The sequence below is a fragment of the Myotis yumanensis genome, unplaced genomic scaffold, assembly GCF_028538775.1.
Source record: "Myotis yumanensis isolate MYYU_CA2020_CCGP unplaced genomic scaffold, mMyoYum1.0.hap1 SCAF_1, whole genome shotgun sequence".
In the NCBI taxonomy this organism is placed as follows: domain Eukaryota; kingdom Metazoa; phylum Chordata; class Mammalia; order Chiroptera; family Vespertilionidae; genus Myotis; species Myotis yumanensis.
This window is the reverse complement of record NW_027223752.1, coordinates 79,040,329-79,058,783: the sequence shown is the minus strand read 5'-3', so window position 1 is coordinate 79,058,783 and position 18,455 is coordinate 79,040,329. Positions and strand designations below refer to the sequence as shown.

At 42.8% G+C, this 18,455-nt stretch overlaps 1 protein-coding gene across 1 annotated transcript; it reads left to right on the top strand.

Annotated features, from left to right (window-relative positions):
* Window positions 1–1,206: 1,206 nt before the first annotated feature.
* Window positions 1,207–17,560, top strand: EMC7 (ER membrane protein complex subunit 7). The gene is made up of 5 exons (XM_070425589.1): window positions 1,207–1,479; window positions 5,898–6,017; window positions 10,317–10,455; window positions 13,050–13,130; window positions 17,093–17,560. Exons 1-5 carry the CDS (start codon window positions 1,244–1,246, stop codon window positions 17,243–17,245), a joined length of 729 nt encoding a protein of 242 aa, XP_070281690.1. The 5' UTR covers window positions 1,207–1,243; the 3' UTR covers window positions 17,246–17,560.
* The last annotated feature ends 895 nt before the right edge of the window (window positions 17,561–18,455 follow it).

The following is an 18,455-nucleotide window of genomic DNA, read 5'->3' as shown; positions in this document are numbered from 1 at the left end:
CTCCCATGAGAGCTAACTCTAAGAGTGCACAGAGCAAAACATACATTTTCCTTGATAATCTTGATTAGGGATTTGTGATACTAGAGAGGGCAAAGTTTAAGGACAACAGAAACCTTGGGCAAATCATTTTCCTTTTTATCAAGAAAATGAGAGAGGATGGGGCAGGTGGAGGAGAGCAGATGGGGGATAAATGGTGATGAGACTTGACTTGGGGTGGTAAACACACAATACAGTGTACAGACAGATGATGTGTTGTGGAATTGTGCATCTGAAAACTGTATACTTTTGTTAACCAGTGTCGCCCCAATACATTCAATAAAAAGGAAAAGAAAATGAAAGGCTTGCCCATCTCTGAAATCTCCGGCTTAGCCCCAAGATCAACATTGGCAGGTTTACCCCCTCCCCACAACGTTGTTATGCTCACCAAAAAGCATTCGTGATAGGACGAATGGTGTAGTGTCAGATCAACGTGCCCCTACTCTTTCCCTTTTCACCAGAGGCAACCCTTGGTAAACAGTTTACGTATTTTTCCAGCTATTTTCTCTGTAGAGACATTATCTCTCTTGAACACACAAACGGGGGCCTTTTCATCTCATACGTCTGCGGGAATCTCTAGAACAGTGATTCTCAACCTTCCTAATGCCGCGACACTTTAATACAGTTCCTCATGTTGTGGTGACCCCCAATTTCATTGTTACAAATTGAACATAATTAAAGCATAATGATTAATCACAAAACACTATGTAATTATATATGTGTTTTCCGATGGTCTTAGGCGACCCCTGTGAAAGGGTAGTTCGACCCCCAAAGGGGTCGCGACGCACAGGTTGAGAACCGCTGCTCAGAAGTTCTTTTACTAAACGTTTTTTTCTGGATCTATGTCTCCCGAAGCCTTCGCCTCATTTGCAGACACTGCTGCAGATGCCCGGCCCTCTGCGTCGTATCCTCCGTTACTCCCGAGTGGTCCCAAACCTTGGTGGTTGCCACAGCAACATACATTGCACCACTGTCCCAGAGCGGGCGGTCCTTTCCCTTGACAAGTTCCTCAGCCCGCCGGCCAATCACGAGCGCGGGTACGGCCGCCTCCTCTCCGCTTCGCAAGTGGATTGGCCAAAGCTTCCGGGTTTGAGCCCGCAACTCGCGCCGAGGCCGGGCGCGCAGTGATGACGCAGCCGGCGGCGCGGTGCCTGGGAGACGGGGAGGGCTTCCGGGGCCGCGGGTCGGACCACGGAGAGCTGCTGTCATGGCGGCCACCCGGTGGGGTTTGCTCTGCGCCCTGCTGCTGTTGCCGCTGGCAGGGAGAGCCCGCAGCTCGGAGGCGCCCGGCGCTTCCGCCGAGGGGTCGGCGGGGCTTGGGGTCGGCGTAGGAGATCGCTTCAAGATTGAGGGGCGCGCGGTTGTCCCCGGAGTGAAGCCTCAGGACTGGATCTCGGCGGCCCGAGTGCTGGTGGACGGAGAGGAGCACGTCGGCTTCCTTAAGTGAGCGTCCCGAGGGCGCTGGGGGCGCTGGGATGGAAGCCGGAGGGGAGATCCCCCCCGGGAGAGCGAAGTGTCAGGACCTGGCGGTGCCGCTGTCGGAGGGTGAAGGGGCGGGCGCCCCAGCGGTCTGTGCCCGGAGACCTCGGGAGGAGGCGGACGCTTCCCCTCCCAGTCCCGCGACTCAGAAACGCGGCGGCCGGCAGGTGCTGGCCCGAGGGCCGGAGTCGGGGTGGGGGAGGCGGGGCGGGGGGGGGGGGGGAGGGGGAACCGGTTATCTTCATCTCCATTTGGCCCCGTCTGGGGACCACCACTCCAGCGCCCTGGGGACAGAGGACCATTATTTGCCGCTTGCTGAACTCTTTCCTTTGAATCTCATCTGGCTTCCCTGGAATCTGGCTGGGTTTTTTTTTTGCATTCATTTCAGTCTTTTTGTAGCTTGATGTTGTGTAGAAAGATGCTAAGCAAGTGGGAATTATGAAAGCCCAGCGGGCTTCTAGTGATGACATCGATTGGGAGGCTGATGCTGCTTCTAAAATTAATAGGCCCCGAAGTCCCTAATGAAAGCACCCTTTTCGCCTGGAGGTGGGGTGGTTGTTCTTTTTTACACTTGAATTCATCGAGGGATTTGCAACATCGCACTTGGCATTTATGTCAGACTAGGGTTTCTCCGTGTTGCTTACACGCTTCTGTCCTTTCTAGCTGTTAGCAGAAATGGGCTTTCAACCTATCTTAGAAGACGTGTCGAATTTGTTAGCACTCTCGTTTTGCGGCAGCCTGCTTTGCGGATGTCTAGACAACAAGTGTGATGTTTTAAAATTTTCAGTCGCTGCTTGGAAAGGGAAACGGCGAACTGAAAGGAAATATCTGGGAAAGGAAGTGTTTATCTGGTGGGTTTGTGCACCACCAAGCACTATCTGAAAACCAGACCAGTTAAATGTGGACATTGAATTCTGAATTTGATTTGCAAAATATTCAGATCATTCAGATGTCTTTGAATGAGACTTTCAACTTTAGATTAATAAATAATGACAAGAAGCTTACAACCATTACTTTAATGCTATTTGTCATTAAAGATCTGACTTCAGGGTGTTCTTTAGGTTTACCCTAAATAATGTTTTAATGATAAAGTTTTCATTAAGCTTTGGAAAATTAGCCTTACTTGGCCATTTGGCCTCTCTTTGATGCTGTATACAATTATTTTTCAAAGCATTTATTATTTCCATTTTAAAATAACATCTAAGTAACATGTATTGAAGAAAATATAACTAATAGAGATAACAAACCTTAATATTTCATTGTGTCTTTTCCAGTCTTTTGGAATCATAATGTCCTTTATTTTTAATAGTAAAATACAACATATACACTTTGTAACCTGCTTTTTTTTGCTTAATATTTTGTGAGCAGCTCCTGATACCATTTTATGTTTTTACATCTGTGTGTAGAAAGTTTGATTAAGAATTAATATAAAGAGTTTGTCCTGGCAAACTTGTTGGAAGAGGGACAGGTAATTTGTCTTGTACCTGCTATGCATAACCAGCATGCAGTTTTGATTTCTACTTATGCTTGTTGGAGGTTATTTGGGACTTGGTTAGTAGAGATGAAAGGAGTTTGGCTTGAGGATTCCCCATGCCACTTCTCGCTTTTATCACTATGTATATAAACCATAATTTATATACATCCACTGAACCAAACTGGCTAGTGGTAGTTTTCAATTTTTGACAGGAAGATTATGTACTATACTTTCATTAACTTTTTATTATGGACAATTACAGACATGAACTAAAATAAACAGAATGGCTTAGTGAATCCTTAGCTACCTATCACAATCTACTGTTTGTTTAATGTGTCGTCTATACTTCATTTTTTTTTTCTAGACTATTTAAATATCCTAAAGATGATATGATTTCACTTATAAAAACATTATTTTGTATCTCTAGAAGATAAAGTCTTAAAAAAATAACAATACCATTATTGATTCAACAAAATTATTAATACCATAACTTCATCTAATAATACCCAGTTCATTTTTATGTTTTCCTACTTATCTTAAAAATGTTTTTATGGCCCTGGCTGGTGTTGCTAAATGATTAGAGTATTGGCCTGTGCACTGGAGGGTCTTGGGTTTGATTCATGGTCGAGGACATGTACCTGGGTTGCAGGTTCAATACCAGGCCCTGGTTGGGGTGAGTGTAGGAGGCAACCAGTGTGTCTCTTTCACATCTATTTGTGTCTCTCTTCCTCCTTCCCTTTCCTTCCTTCCTTCCCTCCCTCCCTCCTTCCCTCTCTTTTTCCTATCCCCCTCCCTTCCACTCTCTCTAAAAAAATCAATGGAAAAATAATCCTAAGCTGAGGATTAACAAAATAAATCTATAATAATAAAAGCGTAATATGCTAATTAGACTCGACAGCTGAACGACCTTCCGGACGTCATTCTGGACGTCCATCTACACGAAGCCACCGCTGGAGACATTACTCTGAATGTCATTAGAAGCAATCAGGCAGGCAGGTGAGCAGTTAGGGGTGATCAGGCAGGCAGGCAGGCAGAGTGGTTAGGGGTGATTAGGCAGGCAGGTGAGCAGTTAGGGACCATGAGGCAGGCAGGCGAGTGGTTAGGGGTGATGAGGCAGGCAGGCGAGTGGTTAGGAGCCAGCAGTCCTGGATTGTGAGAGGGATGTCTGACTGCCGGTTTAGGCCTGATCCCGCAGTGGGATGGGGCCTAAACTGGCAGTCGGACATCCCCCAAGGGGTCCCGGATTGCAAGAGGGTGCAGGCCAGACTGAGGGACCTCCCCCTCCTGCTCTTTAGTAAGTAAACAAACAAACAAACAAATAAATAAATGCTTTTTTGTATTTGTTATTTCAAATTCTTTTTCCTCAGAATGCAGTTTCTCATTATCAAAACAAAAAAATTTTGATCTTTGACCATGAAATTAGCCCTTAATAGGGTGGTTTTCTAAACCCAGAAAGTTTAGAAGAAATCAGTTAGGAAAAGATAGATGGTATTTTTTGTTATTGTTGTTTGTTAATCCTCACCAGAGGATATTTTTTCCATGTTTTTGGGGTTTGTTTTTTTTTTTTTTTAAATATATTTTATTGATTTTTTACAGAGAGGAAGGGAGAGAGATAGAGAGTTGGAAACATCGATGAGAGAGAAACATCGATCAGCTGCCTCCTGCACATCTCCTACTGGGGATGTGCCCGCAACCCAGGTACATGCCCTTGACCGGAATTGAACCTGGGACCTTTCAGTCCGCAGGCCGACGCTCTATCCACTGAGCCAAACCGGTTTCGGCTGTTTTTTTTTTTTAGAGAGAGTGGAAGGGAGAGGAGAGACAGAGAGAAACATTGACATGAGAGAGAAACATTGTTTGGTTGCTTCCCACATATGCCCTGACCAGGGTGGGGATTGAGCCTGCAACTGAGGTATACGTGCCCTTGACTGGAATAGAACCCTCAACCCTTCAGTCCAAGGTGGATGGTTTTAACTACAAAAAAAGAAAGGAAAACAACAGAGTGCAAATTAAAATTAGAAAAAAAAAAGCCATTTTAATTAAGAATTTGTTGGAGAAGATTGGAACTACTAATATTGTAGTAATCTATATATATAAAAGCCTAAGCAACCTTTTGACTGTTTAATCGCTATGATGCGCACTGACCACCAGGGGGCAGATGCTCAACACAGGAGCTGTCCCCTGGTGGTCAGTGTGCACCCACAGTGGGAGCACCGCTCAACTGACTGACAGGTGCTAGATGCTGGGCTCATGGGCTCATGGGTGAGTGAGCGGGTGAGTGGGCGAGTGCAGCTGGGGCGTTGTGAGCCTTTCCCGTGGCCACTCTGCCTGCACATCCCTCCCCCATCCAGACCAGACTGGGATCTGACTGGCATCGGACCGGCATCGGGACTGACTGGGCACAAGCCCACAGCCGCTTCTCGGTCATGGGCGTGCCGGTATTGCCCTAGGTTGGGCGCTCGGAGCACAGCGAACCTACTAAATCCTTTGGGGTATGTTGGACTGCCGGTTTCAGGCCGATCCCTGCAGGCCACGTTGAGGGACCCCACTGGTGCACAGGCCTCTAGTAATGTATATTGATAGTTTCCCTTGAATGAAGACATGGCTTCAGAACAGGAACTGTGCTTCTGTGCCTGTTATCTCTGTCCCACAGAGAGAATAGAAGTACTTTCTATGTCAGGGTTCTCTGCTACTGTGGAGTGTCTGGGGTATTTTCAGAACCATTCAGTGTAATTATGGAAGCTGAAGCATGGGGCAATTTTTGCTAATTTGGGAGTATTTTTTTTCTAATTAACTCTGAATGTCATTCTTGGGGGAGTTGATTTGTGGGTTAACAAGATGATCTAAAACATTAGAAAAGAATAAGCTACTGATCAGAAATGACTAAATATGATTTTCATTTTTCCAGGACAGATGGGAGTTTTGTGGTTCATGATATACCCTCTGGATCTTATGTAGTGGAAGTTATATCTCCTGCTTACAGGTTTGATCCCATTCGAGTGGATATTACTTCAAAAGGAAAAATGAGGTGAGAGCAACTGATTTAATTTCTACCAAAGTGTGGGCTACAGTATTACTTAAAACATCCTTACATTGTTTTAATCTGAGGATTGATAATATTGTAAAGTTGAACTTCCTTCTGCTCTGGTTTAAAAGTTATTTTAAATGTCCTAATGTGATTATATAGAGAAGAGATAAGATTACTTACTATAAAACAAAAGCACTGTGAAAGTTGTAAATGAAACGTGATTAAAGTTGGAAATAATTTAATTTTTCTAAGTTGGAAATATTATTAATCACCTGTTTTTCTTTTTTTTGAAAATAATATATAAATTTATTAATAAATAAACAGTAACAAAAGGATATTAATCACCTGTTTTTCATTGGGATTTTTTTTTGAGAGAGTAAATCTTTTACTTATTATTATTATTATTTTTTATTTATTTCAGAGAGGAAGGGAGAGGGAGAGATAGAAACATCAATGATGAGAGAGAATCATTGATTGGCTGCCTCCCACATGCCCCCCACTGGGGATCGAGCCCCTTGGGCATGTGCCCTTGACCGGAATCGAACTCGGCACCCTTCAGTCCATTGGCCAATGCTCTATCCACTGAGCCAAACTGGCCAGGGCCATTGGGATATTTTGATAATATCTTAGTACCTATTTGATAGTGTGTTGACCTAGACATTTCTGTTTTCTTTTTTGGAATATTTAATGTGCAATGGAAATTTAGTATCTTTTGGGGAAAATAATAGATTACATTGTAGAGTTTATTTTGAAGTGAGATCATGAGAAGAAAAAAGCACAGCATTAGAGACTGGCAGACTAGGAAAAATTTCAGAATTTGAGGTGAAAAGAATGTTGGATTAATTCAGGCTGTGAATATGGAATACCACAAATACATTTGCAGTTGAAATCAATTGTGTAGATATCACATTCAGCCTTCTGTTATAACCTCCAATATATTTATTTGTTTTATAATTGTATCCTTTTTGTCTAATCTCACCAGGAAGTATATGAAGCAATTTTATATATTTAATTTTTTCCTAGCCTTATTGAGGTACTAGAGGCCCGGTGCACAAAAATTTGTGCACTCGGAGGGGGTCGCTCAGCCCAGCCTGTGCCCATTTGCAGTCCAGGACCCCTTGGGGGATGTCCACCTGTAGACTTAGGCCCACTTCCCAGGGTATCAGGCCTAAGCTTGCAGGCAGACATCCTTCTGGCAGCCAGGGAGCCCTCGGGGGATGTCCGACTAAAGGCTTAGGCCCCCAAGGGAGCTGTGATGAGGAAGCTGGGGTGACAGAGAAGCCACGCTGTCCCGCCCTGCTGCCCTGGGTCGGGTTGCACACGAGATGCCCGGGCGGGCCGGCGGATCGCTGCTGCCGCGCCCGGCCACCCCGGGTCGGGTCGCACACGGGATGCCCAGATAGCGACTGGGCGGGCTGGCCGATCGCTGCTGCACCGCCTGACTGCTCCGGGTCGGGTCACACATGGGACGCCTGCCACCCCGGGTCGCAGATAGCAGGCCCAGATGGCGGCAGGCAGGCAAGATGGTGCTTTCCTGCCCCACCACCCCAGGTGGCAAATAGCAGGCCTGGATGGCAACGGGGCAGGTGGGATGGCGCTGACCCGCCCTGCTGCAGTATACAAATTAGCCGCCATCTTTGTTGGTGGTTAATTTGCATATCACGCTGATTAGTCAATGGGAGGCGTAGCGAAGGTACAGTCAATTACCATTTTGTCTATTATTAGATAGGATAATTAACAAATATGAAACAGTTTTAAATGGTAATATTTCTTCTTTGAGCTACCACAAAATTATTGCATGTTGCTGTAATAAAGCACGAGTCATGCAATGGAAAAAATAATTTGGGGGTTAAGGGAGCTACATTTTCTTGCTGACCCTTTCAGTATGTGCCAAGCCTATTCAGGTTGATTTGTAGCTACCCCAAATTGAGATGACAGAAGTATGTTCACTTAGTACCATAATATTTACAGTTGGGTTAGTGTTTACTTTTAAAATGTTTTTCTTCTTTTTTTGCTTTCTTTTAATTGAAAGTTTTTAAAGTATGATATGTAAATATGCTATAATTCAAATAGAGTAATACACAGAGCTCTCTTATCCTTTATATCAGCTGCGTATTAGACCACGAGTTGACTTGCTATCATTTTCATAACCAGCTCCTACTGATAGACATGTAGGATTTTATTTCTCTCTCTTAGCATGTATAGTGAACAGGGACAGTTATTCTGTAGTATTTTAAGTTCTTAATGTTATCACGAAACCAATATCAAGATGTCACTAAAAATACATTCTTTTTTTAAAAAATATTTTTTTATTGATTTCAGAGAGGAAGGGAGATAGAGAGAGAAACATCAATGATGAGAATGAATCATTGATTGTCTGCCTCCTGCACACCCCCCACTGGGGACCGAGCCCGCAACCCAGCATGTGCCCTTGACTGGCATTGAACCCAGGACCCTTTAGTCTGCAGGCCAGTGCTCTATCCACTGAGCCAAACCATCTAGGGCTAAAAATACATTCTTTAGAAACAAATTATTTTCTTCTCTTTTTGAAGTTCAGTTTTTATCTTAGATTATTCCACTTTGTCCAAATTCTAATCATATTTCTTGCTGTTAGCTATTTAGAGCAAATGTGAAGCTTGAATTGAAGCTAATACCTTGCAAATATATTCATAAATAATCTGATGAAATAAATGATAAATGGATTGCTTTAAAGTACATGAACCTTGTTAGGTATCAACTTTCTCATGCTTTTTAGGGACATAAAGATCTTTTTTTTTTTTTTAAATATATTTTATTGATTTTTTACAGAGAGGAAGGGAGAGGGATAGAGAGTTAGAAACATCAATGGGAGAGAAACATTGATCAGCTGCCTCCTGCACACTCCCCACTGGGGATGTGCCCGAAACCAAGGTACATGCCCCTGACCGGAATCGAACCTGGGACCTTTCAGTCCGCAGGCTGATGCTCCATCCACTGAGCCAAACCAGCTAGGGCCATAAAGATCTTTTTAAAAATGTACAGGTAAAATTCTAGTATGTAAATCTAAATCTTAAAGGACTTATCATGACTTTTTTATACATTTTGAATTGCAAGCTTAGAGATGGGGGGATATGTAGATTACAGTATATATTATATACATGTTAGAAAACTTTTTTCCCCCACTTATATGTGGAATCTAATGAACAAAATAAACTGACAAACAAAATAGATCCAGAGATATGAAAGCATGCAACAGACTGAGGACTCCCTGAGAGGAAGGAGAAGAGAAGAGATCAACCAAAGAAACTATATGCACGCATACGTAACCCATGGACACAGACAGCAGTGGGATGAAGGCCTTTGGAGGGGGCGGGAGTGGAGATGTCCCTCCTGTTGCCCCATTGCCCCCCTCCACCCTTAAAAAACTTTTTAAATTGCTAACATTGAATACTGGAGGGAATGAGAATTGTTAAAAGGGGATACTTGCCTGTTAAAAACTAAATTATTTTTATTCTTTTTACTCTGTTTGAATTTTTAATTTGTAGTCTAAGCAAATAGAAATATTTTTCTAAATATGGAAGTTTTATTTGCTTTTTTACCTTGGAAAAAGAGTACTTCATGCTTTAGCATTTAAGGTCTGGTTGCAGCAGTGGGACTCATATTCTCAGATCCATTCCTGATGAGTGGATGCCTGAAGCATAGATGAAAAGGAATCAAGGACCTTATCAAGTGGGATTCATGTAAGAGCCTAATATTCTTGCCCTGGCTAGTGTGGCTCAATTGGTTGAGCATTGTCCCATACACCAAAAGGTCGCTGGTTCAATTCCTGGTCAGGGCGCATACCCAGGTTTTGGGTTCAATAGCCAATTAGTGTTTCTCTCTCTCCTTTCTCCCTCTCCCTCACCCTTTTCTCTCTCAAATCAATAAAAAATATATTTTTTAAAAAAGATCCTAATATTCTTGACCAATGTTTTATAAGCATACTTGGTAAGTTACTTTAAAGTATTTTGGGACTTCCACTTCTGACATTTTGGCAGAATGTAAAACCTTAGAATTCTGGATAAAATATGTATAGCTATTTCTTTTAAATGTGTAGCTTGATTCCAAGTCTTGTGTTTTTTTCTCTACGTTTTGCTAAATATTTTACACATATAGCTAAAGCTACTTTGATCAGACTTTCAAGTCAAAAGTTTAGATATCTAAGTATTTGGGAAAAGCTAAAGGTAATTTTAAGTCATTACTTATATATTATAGGCAGTTCTTTTAACTAGTAATGTTTTTAGTAGAATTACTGATTTCTTTTTCATGTTGTTTTATCAGAGCAAGATATGTGAATTATATTAAAACATCAGAAGTGGTCAGACTGCCCTATCCTCTTCAAATGAAATCTTCAGGCCCACCTTCTTACTTTATTAAAAGGGAATCATGGGGCTGGACAGACTTTCTGATGAACCCAATGGTATGTATCAGGTTATAACAAAGTATCTTTGCTAATCTCTAATTTGCTTCTAGGCAGTTGAAAACTTTTAACCCCTATGAGATAGAAAGCTGACATCAGATTGTTGGATGAAAGTGTAATTAGTGGATTTCAGGAAAAAAGTGTCTTAGGAATATATAATGAGAATTGCATGGTAGATATGACATTGAAATTCCTGGTCAGGGCACATACCCAGGTTGTGGGTTCAATTCCCTGTCTGGACGCACTTGTGGGAGGTAACCAGTATATTTCTCATTTCTCTCTCTCTCTCTCTCTCTCTCTCTCTTTCCCTCCCTCCCTCTTCTTCTCTTGCTCAAATCAATAGAAAAAAAATTAAGAAAAAAACACTAATAGAGTACATTCTTTAGAGATAAATTGACTTTTTTTGCTGCTTTTGAAAGTTGAGTTATTGTTAGAATTGTCTAAGTTTTGATCGTTCTTTGCTGATAGCTATTTAGATTACAAATAGGAATGTTTGGGGCTTTACATCCTCTAGAGAGGAATAAATTAGTACCTGGAATTTCCTATCAGGGATAAAGAAACAGAAGGATAGAGTAGATAGGAGAAATCAGCAATGAGACTTCATGTTCCAGTTCCTTCCTCCCTTCCTTCCTCCCTCCCTTCCTTCCTTCCTTCCTTCCTTCCTTCCTTCCTTCCTTCCTTCCTTCCTTCCTTCCTTCCTTCCTTCTTTTTTTTTTTATTGATTTGAGAGAGAGACAGACATTGATCTGTTGTTCCACTCATTGATGTTTTCATTGGTTGATTCTAGTATGGGGACCTGACTGGGGACCGAACCCACAACCTTGGTGTATTGGGACAATGCTCCAACTGAGCTACCCGGCCAGGGCTATATTCTGATTTCTGAAATTCATGGAAGCATATCCAAAGCTATAAGCTTCTAGGACATCTTTTGAATTGATTTGCTAAAGTAGTTGCCTAGAAATATATTGCTCTAGAGCAGGGGTGGGCAAACTTTTTGACTCGAGGGCCACAATGGGTTCTTAAACTGGACCGGAGGGCCGGAACAAAAGCATGGATGGAGTGTTTGTGTGAACTAATATAAATTCAAAGTAAACATCATTACATAAAAGGGTATGGCCTTTTTTTTTTTTAGTTTTATTCATTTCAAACGGGCCGGATCCGGCCCGCGGGCCGTAGTTTGCCCACGGCTGCTCTAGAGGATGTACATTAATGAGAGGTACATTATAGTTTTTTCTCCAAGAACCACAAAGTCATCTGGAAAGAGCAGCCCAGGTGGCTATCAGGATCACCAGTCCCAGTGCCTGACTACAGATTGAAGAGAGTGAACAGATGGTTCTGTTTGCAAACTATTTGTGTTAACTAAAGCTATAAACTACAAAATGGTAGATGGCACAAACTCAAAGTAAGGTGTTTATAAAATCCAAACACATATGTATAAATACAGCTTTTATATTCTGCAACAGTCAGACGTTGAAGACTACCTTGCTATCAACAGAACTGGTTCAGGAGGATTGAGTTGGTTGCTACTAGTTTTATTCTATACTAGGGGCCCAGTGCCTGAATTCATGCACCTTGCAACGAACTGGGCGCGAGGCTGTGGTGGGCACAGGGGTGGGTTTTGGCCCATCCTCCATGCCCGCCGTCCAGCCCCTCCCGCCATGGCCCCCAGTCCGCTGTCTGCTCGCAGCCCCGCTCCCACTGCCACCACTCCCATACGCTGACGGCACTGGCGCTGTCAGTGGTTGTGAGCGGTGGCTGCTGCCCAAATCGCCCCTCAGGAGCAGGGGATGGTGGAGAAGCCCTGAGGGGCGTTTGGGACCGGCAGCCGCTGCTCTCACTTCTGATGGTGCCAAGTGATCAGGGCTGGTGCCGGGTGCCGGCAGCAGATGTGACCAGTGGCACCGGCAGCAGGTGCAAGTGAGGCTGGCGCCACCAGCAGGTGCAAGCACCTGGCGGGATCGTAGCATGCGGGAGCAAAGAATTTTCAGTAAACACCGGAGGCTTGCCCCAATGACAGCAACTGGCACTCCACCGTGGTCTGGCGCTCCCGCTCACCTGCTCCACCATGGCCAATGCCCACCATGTCCAGCATGCGCCCCCTGGTGGTCAGTGCGTGTCATAGTGACCAGTTGTTCGCTTGTTCTGCTGTTTGGTCTGTTTGCATATTAGGGTTTTATATATATATATATAGATACAACATTTAAATCTTTAATTTTATCATTGATTAGGTGCAGATTTTGTTCTGTTAAGACAGCGGTTCTCAACCTGTGGGTCGCGACCCCTTTGGGTCTTAGACCATTGCTAAGACCATCGGAAAACACATATATAATTACATATTGTTTTTGTGATTAATCACTATGCTTTAATTATGTTCAGTTTGTAACAATGAAAATACATCCTGCATATCAGATATTTACATTATGATTCATAACAGTAGCAAAGTTACACTTATGAAGTAGCAACGAAAATAATTTTATGGTTGGTGGTTACCACAACATGAGGAACTGTATTAAAGGGTCACAGCATTAGGAAGGTTGAGAACCACTGTATTAAGTGGAAAGAAATGTTTTCTGATTTTTTTTTTCCCCTCACAGGTTATGATGATGGTTCTTCCATTGTTGATATTTGTACTTCTGCCCAAAGTGGTCAACACAAGTGATCCTGACATGAGACGGGTAAGATGATTGCCTAGCTGTGGGTTTTTGAACCATATTCTGATGCCTGGTCCATCTGTTGTGGCTGGATGGCTTGGATCTTTCAGCTTTATCCTAATTCGCAAGCCAAATTCATCTAGAGGTGGTGCTAATACAGTATTATGTTCCTGGCATTTAGATAGTCATTACCATTGCACCAGATAAATTCAGTTGTTTATGCTTAATAAAGGCTGGTGTCTCTTCATATAGCTCAAACATTCTACTTAGTATTAGACTCTGTGCCTCACATGTTATAGAGTTGAAATATGTTATAATCCTAGTACACCTAACCCAAACATTTTAAAAAATGATAACTTCCTATGTTCTATTTTTACTTTACAAAACTCTTTAGAATACACATTTAGTTTATGTGTTCAGACACATGAAAGAAACTTGAATAGACCAAAGGAGAAAAATAGAAAAGTGGCTTTTAGACCTTGTGTCACAAAACTGGACTGGGGAGAGGAGTTGCCAAGTAGGATGCTTCAAGTTTAGTGCCACAGCTTTGTCTCTTTTAAATTGGCTTCCGTATAAAATCTTCAGTTTTTTAAAAATCATTGTCCATTCTTCCACTTAAAGCAATCAATAAATATCTTCTTAGTTCCAAGTTTTCCCATTATAATTAATGTATTAATATGTTGACATCTTATTCATTGCTGAAAAACATTTACTAATCAATTCTAGGTTCTTGGTACTGGAGAATATGCAAATGAATTATTATGTTACCCCTGTCATCAATAAGTTCATAATCCAGTTAAATGTAGTATAGGAAATAGAATGGATTTGTAAAAAATTCTTCTTGCTAAGATAAACATAAAATAAATAAAAATGTTTGCTGAAATAACTTCTGTAGAAGGTGAGGCATTTTATTCCAAGCTGGAATGACAGAAAAAGCTTCGTGGAAAAAGGAAGCTTTATAATATTTTATTGCTAAACTTTGGCATCTCTGCTTCAGTGTTGGCCAGAAAGTGTACATCCTATACAATCCTTGTATCTATTAAGCCAGTTAACTCTCTGTGGCATCAACAGAGGCAGCATTAGAAGTCACATGGATTAAAAATTCATTTAATGCAAAGTACTTTGCACATGGTGAGCAATATAAAAAGTTGTTCATTCAAGAGCTTCAGGTGTGCTCCCTCTCCCAGGAGCATGCCTGTGCCTTTCCCTTCACCCTCTTCTCTCTCTCTAAGGGTCCCCATGAGACTTTCAGCCAGGGGAGCAATGGTCAGTGGCAGCTCATGCTGGGCTAATCCCCTGAACCTGTCTCCAAGGCCCCCTTTTTTCTGACTTCTCAGTGGGCCAAAGCAGCCCTGCCTAGGCTCTCCTGTTGCTTCTTCTGTCCTAAGCTATTGCTTGTTTCACTGTCCCAGCTTTAATAAACTTAACCTCAGAATAAAAACAAAAAGAGCTTCAGAATTGAATGGATTAAAAAATAGAGTTGAGCCCTAGCTGGTTTGGCTCAGTGGATAGAACATCGGCCTGGGGACTGAAGGGTCCCAGGTTCGATTCCGGTCAAGGGCACTTGCCCAGGTTGTGGGCTCAATCCCCAATGTGGGGTGTGCAGGAGGCAGCCAATCAGTGATTCTCTCTCATCATTGATGTTTCATCTCTTTCCCACTCCCTTCCTCTTTGAAATCAATAAAAACATATTTCTGAAAAATAGAGTTGATATATTTTTGCAGGGACTCAAGACTTATTATCATATACATTTAATTCTTGATTATTAGGACACATTAACATATTTGATTTATATTTATAATGTTTCTTTTCCTGACCTTATTTGTAAAAGCACTTTCTCCTTGAAAACCTATGTATATAAATTCTTCCTTTGGGGAGAAAGTCCAAGCTAATACCCAAAAGGTATTAAATTTTAAGTGATAGATAATATAATATTTGCTATTTTTTTCATGTCTGAACTAATACAGTATTAAGTTCACTTTTGGAATGTCACATAAAATTCAAATGAAGCAGACATTCTATTAATATTGCGAAAGTGGAACAGTACTTTGTGGGTTTTGGCTTAGTAAAAGGGAAGACAAACCTCAAAATAAAAGTGTCAGACCCTTATCCTGTCCTGCCAGTAACTTGTTTGTAGCATTTGTGTTGCTTGCTTTGGATGTTATAGTTGAGGTCACCCAGGTCATATGGCATAAATCTATTACTAAGGACCTTAGGAATCAAGTCTTAGAAATACTGCTGTTCTCTTCCAAATTATGCTGATACCTTGATAGATAATTAAAGATTGGTGTTCTGGTTATATGTATCTAAAGAAAGCATGAGTTTAAAAAACACTTGTCAAAACCATAAGAAAGCATTGTAATCAGAAAACAAATAAGGTGGCAGGAATATGATTATATATGTCCATTATCAGAGGAAATGCCTTTTATAAAAACACTAGGGGCCGAAACCGGTTTGGCTCAGTGGATAGAGCGTCGGCCTTCGGACTGAGGGGTCCCAGGTTCGATTCCGGTCAAGGGCATGTACCTGGGTTGCGGGCACATCCCCAGTAGGAGATGTGCAGGAGGCAGCTGATCGATGTTTCTCATCGATGTTTCTAACTCTCTATCTCTCTCCCTTTCTCTCTGTAAAAAATCAATAAAATATATATAAAAAAACAAAACAAAACAAAACAAAAAAAACACTAGGGGCCCAATGCACGAATTAGTGCACCTTGAAAGGAACTGTGGGCTGCGAGGCTGCGGTGGCCCATCCTCTGCGCCTCCTCCCAGCCCCTCCCACTGTGGCCCTGGTCCCCTGTCTGCCAGCAGCCCTGCTCCTGCCGCCACCACTCCCACGCGCTGATGGTGCCAGCTCTGCTCACACCCACTGATGGCGCAGAGCGAGTGGGGCTGGCGCTGCTAGCGGGTGCAAGCGGTGGCTGCTGATCCTATCGCCCCTAAGGAGTAGGGGGAAATGGAGAAGTCCTCAGGGGCAATCGGGGCTGGCAGCTGCTGCTTGCACCTGCTGATGGCGCCAAGGGATTGGGACTGGCGCCCGGTGCTGGCAGCGGGTGTGAGCGGGGCCGTCATCGGCAGTGGGTGCAAGAGGTGCTGCCAGCCCTGATCGCCCCTCAGGAGCAGGGGAAGGTGGAGAAGCCCTGAGGGGCGATCGGGGCCAGCAGCCGCCACTCGCACCCGCTCACGGCGCCGAGTGATCAGGACTGGTGCCAGGCACCAGCAGTGTGTGTGAGCGCCGGGTTGGACTGCCGCATGCAGGAGCAAAGAAATTTCAGTAACCACCAGAGGCTCGCCCCCAATGACAATGACCGGCGCCCCACCTTGGTCTCGCGCCCCCGCTCACCTGCTCGACTATCCTGCCACGGCTGATGCCTGCCATGTTACGTGCTCTGCCACTTGCTGCCAATGCCTGCCATGTTCCGTGCGTGCCCCCTGGTGGTCCGCGCATGTCATAGCGACTGGTTGTTCGGTTGTTTGATTGTTCTGCCATTTGGTCTATTTACATATTAGCCTTTTATTATATAGGAAGGATAAGCTGAGTCAGACCCTAGGCAAGCATTTATTGGACATTTACTAAAGATCAAAATGCATCTATAATAATAAAAGGGTAATATGCTAATTAGACCAGATGTCATTGCAGACAAAGCCAGTGCCAGAGTGAAGTCGCCTGGGTCCCAGGTGCCTGCCAGCAGCTGGAGGGAAGCCGCCCGGGTCCCAGGTGCCTGATGGAAGCCGGTGCCGGCATCTGGGGGGAAGGAAGGCCTACTCTTGCACGGATTTTCGTGCATCGGGCCCCTAGCAGTGGTATAAAGGAGGCACGAAACATGGTTTCTGAAGTGCTTTTGGATATGACAGTACATCATTGCTTAGAACCAGTGCCTTTCACTTGTTCTACTCCTCTCCTTCTTCCTTCATGGAAGTGCCAGTTGTTCAGTGACCCCAGGGATCTCTGTGCCTTTCATGCCATTATGCTTTCTCTTCCTGCAGGAGATGGAGCAGTCGATGAATATGCTGAATTCCAACCATGAACTGCCTGATGTTTCTGAGTTCATGACAAGACTCTTCTCTTCAAAATCATCTGGCAAGTCTAGCAGCAGCAGCAGTAAAACAGGCAAAAGTGGGGCTGGTAAAAGAAGGTAGTTGGGCAGTCCAGAGCTGGCATTTGCACAAACACGGCAACACTGGGTGGCATTCAAGTCTTGAGGGAAAACCATGTGAAGCAACTACTGTAAACTTGAGTCATCCTTAAAGTTGATCTCCTATAACTGTTGTGTGTGATAACTCTTCAGTACATGTTTTGAACTTGGTACACAAGAAAACCCAGCTTTTATCCTTGTGTGAGGTCAATGTTGATGTCACTGAATTAATTACAGTGCCCTATAGTAAATGACATTAATAAATTATATGAAGTACTATACATTATGTATATTAAAATGTCTTAACCCAGAGATAAAATTATCTTGTCATTTTTTCCACTTAATGTTTCTTTTATTCCTGAAAGTTTTCTTCTGTCTTTCCTTATCTGAGGCTTGAAGTTGATCCTTCCTGTTTAAAAAGAAGTTGTTGGAAAAAAAAAAAAAGAAGTGGTTGATATTTTTAGAACAGCGTACACCATGTTCTTTTATCCAGATCCTTCAAAATTCTCAGCTCTGTCCTGCCATTTAGCATACCCTGATGATTGAGGTAAAGCCATGCGTTCCTGATGTACTTTCAGTTTTTATTATTATAGTTCATTTCAGAGTATGGAAATATGAATTAGAATACATGTTATCGATTTTTAAATTCTGCTTACCAACTAAGGTATTCATTATTGAGTATCGGCTTTGTGCTGTGATTGATTCAAGGTGCCTGTCTCAACAGAGTTTACCACGAAGAGAAGAAGCACAGCTAGTAATAGGGAGTGAATGGCCAGGGGAAGGAAACGCAGCAGTAGGAGAGCCTTCTAGAGTCTGAGGATAGAAAACCACCCTTAGAACTTCATGTAATATTGGTGGTATTGCACAGGTAGCTTTTCAATCCCCTCATCTCTCCATCTCTGATTCTCAAGAGTTGTTGGAATATAAATTACTATTTTCCAATCAGGGGTATCTCAAAAACTTATTATTTAAATAAGTTACAAAAATTTCACACCTTTTCTTTTTTTTTTTTGTTGTTAAATCTGCACAGTTGCTTTATTATACAAAAAGTTTCCAATAACAGTAAATTAGTTTAAAAAAAGGACAAAAAAGGCATATTGGATAGAAGCGCTTCACTAATTGCTTTATTTAAGCACACAAGAAAAAAAAGTCTTATCTGACCAATTAGGTTGGGAGGGTTTCATTACCTTTAGGAAGCCATTAGCCAGGATACA

Bases quoted from the DNA above. Each gene is read 5' to 3' on its own strand.
- EMC7 (XM_070425589.1), top strand. From the start codon at position 1,244: ATGGCGGCCACCCGGTGGGGTTTGCTCTGCGCCCTGCTGCTGTTGCCG. The intron at 1,480-5,897 runs GTGAGCGTCCCG...TCATTTTTCCAG, and splicing joins GAGCACGTCGGCTTCCTTAA to GACAGATGGGAGTTTTGTGG. The intron at 10,456-13,049 runs GTATGTATCAGG...TTCCCCTCACAG, and splicing joins ACTTTCTGATGAACCCAATG to GTTATGATGATGGTTCTTCC.